The sequence below is a fragment of the Melopsittacus undulatus genome, chromosome Z (genome assembly GCF_012275295.1).
Source record: "Melopsittacus undulatus isolate bMelUnd1 chromosome Z, bMelUnd1.mat.Z, whole genome shotgun sequence".
Taxonomy (NCBI): domain Eukaryota; kingdom Metazoa; phylum Chordata; class Aves; order Psittaciformes; family Psittaculidae; genus Melopsittacus; species Melopsittacus undulatus.
The window spans coordinates 43,400,791-43,409,050 of NC_047557.1; the positions used below are offsets into that span (position 1 = coordinate 43,400,791).

General features: G+C 48.8%; 1 protein-coding gene across 1 annotated transcript; it reads right to left on the minus strand.

The window, feature by feature from the left end:
- Positions 1–3,719: 3,719 nt before the first annotated feature.
- Positions 3,720–7,020, minus strand: GAS1 (growth arrest specific 1). The gene has a single exon (XM_031054420.2). It carries the CDS (start codon positions 6,085–6,087, stop codon positions 5,125–5,127), a length of 963 nt encoding a protein of 320 aa, XP_030910280.2. The 5' UTR covers positions 6,088–7,020; the 3' UTR covers positions 3,720–5,124.
- Positions 7,021–8,260: the final 1,240 nt, after the last annotated feature.

Sequence of the window (8,260 nt, forward strand, 5' to 3'; positions counted from 1 at the left end):
TTGTTGTTTTGTTTTTTTTGTCTATGACTATTTTGATTTTGGGCACCAAATGCTGATTACTAGCAATTGCTGCCAAATGATCCCTCTTAATTGCTTTATTTTTTATGCCCTTCAGTCACATTTGCACTGCCTGAATTTTGGAGGTAAATATCCAAAATATTAGCTGAAAGCTTCCTCAGAAAGCAAATCTTTCCCACATCCTTCCCTGCAGTTCCTCTTTAAGAGGTGTCAGCATGGCTGAGAGAATGAAGTGGCTCCACATTGTTTGCCTGAACTATTATGTGTTTAACATTTCCATAACAAAAGTGCCACTCGACTTCTCCCCGATTAATGCAGCTCGAGGGCTCTTGTCCTCCTTTAATAAAACATTGTTGAAATAATTTATTTAGAGCCCTTGGTTACTAGTGGGAGAATGACCATCTTTGTGCCAAAATATAGTGTATACAGTCCACTATTTTGTAGTAGATCATTCTGTTATTTAAGAAATTGATTAAATGGATGTCTTAGAAAGTATTTATGCTAATAGCACACTACTTATGTCATTCAGTCAATGTGAGCCTTTTCAACTGTCTACCACAGCCAGTGCCTCAAGTAAAATACAGTAACTTTCGACTTTACTGCTTGCAAGTCTGTACCACAGAGCTGAAATCTCACAGAGCACTGCTCTTCCCACTTGAAAATGTTTTCTATTGCAGGACTACCTACTTTTCCTGAAGACTTAAAATGGGTGCGTTATCACAGGCAGTGTGGTAGTATGTGGTTACTACTGGGGACAGGAATAAAAGAGAATGAAGGTCTGAATTTGTTTTAGTGACACTGAAGACACAGTGCAACCTACGTCATTCAAGCAGTATTTTCCATGACCCAAGGTGGTGACAATTTTGTCTCCCACTATTTTTATAACTGCACCTCGGCTATTTTGGAGCTCCTCTCATCTCCTCCGGTGCACTCAAAAGAAAAACAACAACAAAGACAATAACATTAACATCATCAGAAACAACAAAAAGCAAGTACTGGTTTTGCATTGCACTGAGATGGAATTTTTTATTCTGCACCTGCAAAGCTGTCTGCAGATATCCTTTTAGTCCAGCCATAGATATGCACTATAGGTGCCTGGACACGGTGAAGGACTTGGCTCACTAACAGCTCTTCGGAGGAGTGGAGAGCAGATTGTTACTAAAATCCATCATGCTTTCCAATGCAACCACGAAAGACTTGGCCAAACCAGAGTCACTGTGAGGCTTCGTTTCATAACAGTTCTGAAAGTTACATATTCCTCCCTGTATACATCTGTGTATATTGTTAAAAATAAACAGAGACCTTATGTTATGTCCATTGTGATTGCATACAAAAGCTTTGCTGTGTGCTTGGGTGATCAGTGAAGCTTGAATCTCCCTCTATTTACTGTATGGTCACTGTCAGTTGAATGAACTGCCTCCTTGTTCTCCACCATTGTCCCACACTCCCTTAAACATTTGTCACTGAAGTGCCTCCAAAGACAAATACACTGTCACCAAGAATTCAAACCTGGTAACTGGGAATAAAAAGGGAGCAGAACCTGCTGGATTAGTTTACATGAAATGGTGGAGAGTTCCTTCTAGCCTTGGAAGAGATCGGCTGGACAGGATCTTGGCAAGGAGCACTTTCAAACATCCAGACAAATGAGAGAACTTCCTTTCCTGTGGAAAATCTCCCTGTCAGGGAGCATGAAGACTTTCCTTGCTTAAAGCTGTCCTTGCTACATCCCTTGACATTTCAAGAATTTCCATTTGTCTCAAAATCAAGCAAAAGGAATACGAATTTGATGGACATCAACATCTGCACAGGGTTTGTCGGCTGGGACACATACCAATACAGGCAAGCTATTCCTCCTGGAAATTGTGCTTACTCTGACAACATGACAAAACCCGCAGAGCTACCTCCATACAGGGAGGAGCTCACAGGACAGAATTAGTTCAGCTGTATTTATTGTACAATTATTTAAATTAAAACAATCCACTTTCTGTAGAGAAGGAAGCACACAGATGAGTTGTCCCTGCCTAGTGGTGCTCAGTGTTGATTTATTCCAGGCAGATGCTTTTGACAGGAGCCTGTAAAATTAAGTCTTGAGTTTATTGTAGCGGACTACTACTCCTAATCAAAGAAAAATAAAGGCTTTTAGCTGAGAATTTTTCATCAACGAGTTGAAACAGTCCTTGTGAGTACTAACTGTTGATAAATTGCAAATATGTTTCTGAGCACCTCCTGAAAAACTGGAAAGGATATTTAAGATCGTCCGTACACAGCTGTGAACTCAGCATTCTGTAGAGAAAGCTGACTCTTATTATAAGTCTCACCCAACTACTCTGTCCTCTTCCTGAAGAAACAGTATTTCCAGCTTTAACAATAAGCTTACTCAACTGTTCAGATGACTTTAAAAACGAACTTCAGATTATAGCCATACACCATAGTCATACACTTGCCTGGTATCACAACAATCTGGGGGTTGGTTTATGTGTGTGCATGTGCACCTGTGTGAGTTTACCACTGGACAACCTAATCAAATTCACACGCTGCTGAAATAATAAAATAATCTGTTGTTGAAATAACCAATCCAGAAGCAGGATTTTCTACTTTTGTTGATTTAGACAACAGACAGATGTGGATTTGCACTCTGTCAAGATCTAGTAAGATGAAAAAGACACTATCTTGCTAATCTGTTGCCCCCTCAGTCAAAGTTTATTTGTGGTAGCTTTTAAACTTCTGACTCGCCATCCAATTATGGCATTTAAATCGAAAAGCTTTAAATAAACACCATGAAGAGAAGATAAATAAACTTTTTTCTCTCTGCCTTTTTTCCATTTCCTTTTTTTTTTTTTTTTTGTGAGTGCCTAGTCCAAACTCAAATCCCCAGAGGACTGAGCTCTCTCTTTTGTGTTAATGTTTAAAAGATTTTCCAGTGCTGGAGTTTATTCCTACTGCAAACATTTCTATTTACAAGGTCAAGTGTATCAGCACTCGACACAGCTTAAGAGTGTAATTATTTATCTAAGGGCGTTTGAGTGTAGATCAGTAGCTCTGGCAGCAAATCAGGCTTCAGCACGATACAAAGTAACTCTTAACAACAGTATTACAAGATCTAGTAATTGCTGATCCCTCCAGTGTGTTTACTTTTGCATTCTTCGTTGTGGGAGAGGGCAGGCTGAATGGCAAACTTCCGTGCGTTTTGTTGCAGCCCCCTTGATGCGCGCACCACTGCCTGCTGCAAAGACTTACTCGAAACACTTGCCACCTCTGTGTGATGTATTTCTCACCATTTACTTGTTTGCATGCCTAGGAGCATTTCTAAGTGTCAGCAAGAGCAACATGCCTCCACTTCACCAAGAAAGCACGGCACACTAGTAATTCTACATACATACAGGAGCAGTGTCCTTGAATTGCCTTACTCTCCTCTGGCACTAACAAGTTACCATGCCAACGCATTATAAAATCAACCACTCTTTTAAAGTAGTACTTTCAAAGCTGTATTTACTTCTTGCATGTAATTATTCATTAAAGTAAGAATAGCAGGAATTTACATCTATGTAAAGTATTACAGGCAGAGAGAGATTTCTGTTTGTTGACTGTTTTTGGTTTGTTATTCTGTGGTTCGCTTCCCCCCCACATCCCTCTCCCCCGCCCCCAACCTCGGGTGCTGAGAGTTCAAGCGTCCCTGGAAAACAATTTCACCACATCCATTATTTAAAGCTCTTTCTTTACTAATTTACACATTTAGAAAATACAAAAAAGCCGTACATAATTAAAACACAGGCCTTTTTATGCCTCCTATAAAAATTACAAGGTTTAAGGCAGCTCAGAAATGCACTTATACAATTCTACAACGTTCATAAAGTCTCTCCAAATAAGAAAGTTAAATTCCAATCTGTAAAATACACTGTACATTTGATGTTCTACAGAATACTTCACTGAATCACTAAAGCTGGTATCCCTTTAAACATAAAATGAAATCTGTACCTTTCCAGAAAAGAACAGCAAAATGCAATTATCTGGTAAATATGATGTGAATTTAAAACTTTTATTTTTTTCTTAAATAAATTATCCCCAAAAGCATACAATTTATAAAATTGTACATACTAAGAAGAGCAACTGGTAACAAATCCCAGTTTTAAATACATTTCTTATATAAGATTTACCAGAGGTCAGCACCCTGATATGATGAGAGGCAATATAACTTTTCAGGATATTTGTACATACATGTTCTCGAGTTTAAAAGTGTCTTTCAAAGATGGCAGTGCAGAGCTCTTTTAAAACAAAAGTTGCATTGTTCAGTATAGCCAACAGCTCTGAAAAAACAAACTTTTTTTTTTTATGTCGCTAAGTTAAAGAGAAAGAGACGGCTGCTGGCACGCTTTTTGTTATAGGGAAGATGTGTGTGCAAGAGAGAGTGCTGTAAACCACAGAATTCATTCAGTCTGCTATTTCCTTTAAAAATTGGCAGATGCCACGTTAAGTCCCTTTCGGGCACCGCAGCATCTCCAAGAGCGAGACTTGGCAAATTATAGTCAAGTTGTTGACTGACCAGTACGGCAACAGCTTTGGCAGCAAGTTTGGGTAGCTCACTTCTAACCTTCATGTCAAAACGCTTACAGAAAACCACCACCACCATGCCGTTACTGCTGGCTGCTCCGGCTGGCGGCAGCGGGGAGCCGGCTGAAGCCTCGCTAGCAGTCTCCCCGTCAGCCCGCTGCTAACTTGAAGGCAAAGTGGCAGCAATTGCATAGTGCACACTCCAGACCAACACCCGAAACAACAGCAGCCCGCGGCCTCCCGCTCCTCTCCACACCGCTCCGGCTATTAGCTCGCAAGGCCGTGGTACCTCCCACTGCCGGGGCAGCCCGGCCGGTGGGAGAGTGCGGGTAAGAGCGTCGGGCAGGCACGGCGGCAGAGTAGGAGCCTCCGCTTTCGGAGAGACGCGGGAGGACGGAGGACAGTGTGTGTGCAGAGAGAGGAGGGCCCGGCCTAACGGTCGGCAGATTAACGGTTAGAGCATTTAAACTGAGCGGCCCGGAGGACACCGCCGGCCGCCCCCCTGCCGCCGCGGGGAGGCCAGCGCGGCCCGGCGCCGGAGGGAGGCAGGGAGAGCCACTAGAGCCAAGGCAGCAGCGGCATCAAGATGGAGGCCAGCAGCGCCCAGACCACGGCCGCGGGCCGGCCGGCGCTATCCGCCTGCACGGGGAAACCGGGCTCGGAGCCCGCATTGTCCTCCGTGTCGTCCCTCCCCTTCTGGCTCGGCTCCTCCTCGTAGTCCTCGTCGTAGTACTCCTCCAGGCCGCCGTCCGAGCCGCCGCTGCTGCCGGCGCCGTTGCCGCCCATGTCCGCGCCGAAGCAGAGGCGGGCCATGTTCTCCTTGACCGACTCACATATGGGCCGCTCCAGCCCGTCGCAGACGCAGTCGTTGAGCAGCACGGCTTTAGGCACAGCCAGCATGTCCTCGATAACGGCACGGCACTCGGGCGTGCAGCGCAGCCCATTGAACAGCTTCCCGCAGTAGGTCATGTAGCGGTTGAGAGCCAGGCTGCAGCGGCTGTCCCAGTCGCAGCGCCGCCTCGCCTCCGTGCAGCCCATGACGCCGGGGCCGGGACCCGGGCCGCCGGCCGAAGGGCTGCTAGTGCGGGGCAGGCACGGCTCGATGGCGCGCTTGGTGGCGCGGCAGTTCTCGTCCTGCGCGCAGTCGCAGTCCTCCAGCGCCGGGCCGCGCCGGGTGTGGTTGAGCTGGATGAGCGCCGCGATGCAATGGCTGGGGCACCGCCGCCTGGAGGAGGCCGAGGCGCCTGCAGCGCCCACCGGCCCGGCCCCTCCACCCGCCGGCGGCTGCTGCAGGAGCACTGGGGCGCACGCCTCGGCGTACTGGTTGTAAGCGTAGCTGCACTCGGGCTCCCCCTGACACTGCAGCACCGCCTGCCAGCAGATCAGCCGCCGGCCCTGCACCAGCGAGCCCCGCGGCGGCCACACGGCGCCCAGCGCCGCTGCCAGCCACAGCCAGGCGGCCGGCCGCGGCCAGCGGCGCCCGCCGCCGCCTCCGTGCTGAGCGGACGAGCGGGCCACCATAGCGGGCGGCGGCTTCTGCCGCAGGCGAGAGGGGCAGAGGCGCTGGTTGGCGACGACGACGACGACGGGGAGGAGGCGGAGTAGGAGAAGGAGCTGCCGCCCGTGGAAAAGTTTGCAAAACTCCCGCCGGCCTTGTGCATGAGGTCTCCTCGCATCAATCCTTTCGCGCCGGCTCCGGGGCCCTCCAGTCCCCGGAAGCTGAAACCGGCGGGGCCGCGGTACGAAGCAGGCGGCCGGGGCCGTCCTGTGCTCTTCACCCGCTGGTCCCGGCTCGGCTTGGCGGCGGCGGCCCCCGGAGGAAGTGGGGGGAATCAGTGCAAACTGGGGTTCGGAGGAGAGCGGCGCCGAAGTGCGCTCGGGGACTTGCAAGCTGCGCCGGGAGAGCTCATGGTGCTGTCCTGCTCCTCATGCAGTTCCGTTTCTCCTTTTTTTTTTTTTCCTTTTTTTTTGCACAAAACAAATGCCCAGCTGCTGCCGCTGCTGTTGTTGCTGCTACTTTCTCGGGAGCTTTTAACTCTCCGCTCGCAGCATCTCTGCACATGCCAGCTGCTCCGATCCCATTCACAGTCCCGGCTCCGCTCGCTCCCTCTCGGTACGGGTTGCACTTTCGGGTGGCGGGGAGAAGGAATTTCTCTCCCCGCTAGCAAGAAGATAGGACGGGGGAAGGAGAAGAGGCAGCCTTCGCGGTCTCTTTCTCTCTGGGCGACTGATGCTGCTTCTGTTGTCAACAAGCCCTGCAAGCTGCTTTGCTGATCTGTCTGTGGATCCTTTTTTCTTTGCAAGGCTTTAAATACAAAAGTGCCCTCCGAGCAGCAGCAACGTGCTCTGATTAGGCCTCATTATGCAGGCATGGAAAAGCAAACAAACAAAAAAAATTAGCAACGCTTCTTCTTTTACACATCCCCCCCAGCCTGCGTTCTCTCGCTCTCTTTCTCCTTTTCTCCACTTTTTTCTCCCTTCGCTCGGCCCCCTTTCCCTGCCCCGCCACTTGCCATTGGCCCAGCCTGTTGTTGAAACTTTTTTTTTCTTTTTTCCCCTCCTCTCTTTACGATCTGCAGGAGAGAGGGGGGCTGGAGGGCAGCTCACATTCAAAGCTTGAAAGGAAAGGCTTAAGGAGAGTGACAGCCCCCCGAGGAGCCCCCTCCTCCCTTTAAGGCGGCGCGGCGGCCGGGCGAGAGGCGCGCAGCAGCGGCAGGGACCAGCGCTCCGCGGCTGGCTGCGCGGCGGCCGGGTTCCCCGGGGCACCTTGCCGCGGAGGCAGAAGGGCAGGCGGCGGGGATTGCATGCCGCCTTTGCACAGAATGTGCTTTTAAACTGCGCCTGCTCCTTGCAGCCAGGGAAAAAAAGGTCTCTAGGCTCAGCGATGTCTGTACCCAAACTTCCCACTGATTCAAGTGAGGGCAGAGCTGCTTCCCAAAAGGTAGGGAGGATCAGGCTCAAAAAGAACCGACTTTAAAAAAAAATCTAAACAGATCTCCTGTTGTCAGGCTATTAGTACAGTCAGGGAGAGCAAAACTGTATCTGCTAGTGGTGTCCTGCGACCGTGGAAGTACCGCTTCTCAGTGCCTCCAGTATTGCAGCTTTTTTCCCATTCACCACGTCCCCCACCGATTTTTAATTCATTGAACTTCTCGCCCGAAGTTTTCTGCATGGGCTTAGGACACTGATCTACGGGGATGCCTGCAGACAGAAATACAGTATAGTTCTTTGATACTTTAAGACTTGCCGACTAGTAAAAGGTGGTTTAAATAGGTAAAAGGATGAAATGTGTAATCCTTGCTGACGTCCTGCGTTCCTGTTAAACTCCTTGCTCTCTTCGCTTTGTTTGTAAGGAAGCAGACACAAAAATACAAATATTAAGGCACAACGACAGGAGCATAACAAATAGTGCAGTTTACCCCTTGCCTTCGTTTCAGTGCTACCTTAATTCCAGAGAAACATCGTCTCCAACCACAAGGGGCATGGGTATCTGCTGCCTGTCAAAAGTGGCGCTTTTTTTCATCCTGAGACTATCAACTCCATCTGTCACAAAAATTAAGACTAAATCTGTTTTCCAGAAACTCGGGGATCTTGGGATCCTGTGCAGTGTGGACTGATGACTGCCTGGAAGTGCGTGGAGTGGCCATGTGGTGTGGCTGGGAGTCAGTATGATTGATGTATTGAGAAGCATTCA

Excerpts from the sequence above, each read along its gene's own strand:
- GAS1 (XM_031054420.2), bottom strand. The coding sequence starts at position 6,087 with ATGGTGGCCCGCTCGTCCGCTCAGCACGGAGGCGGCGGCGGGCGCCGC.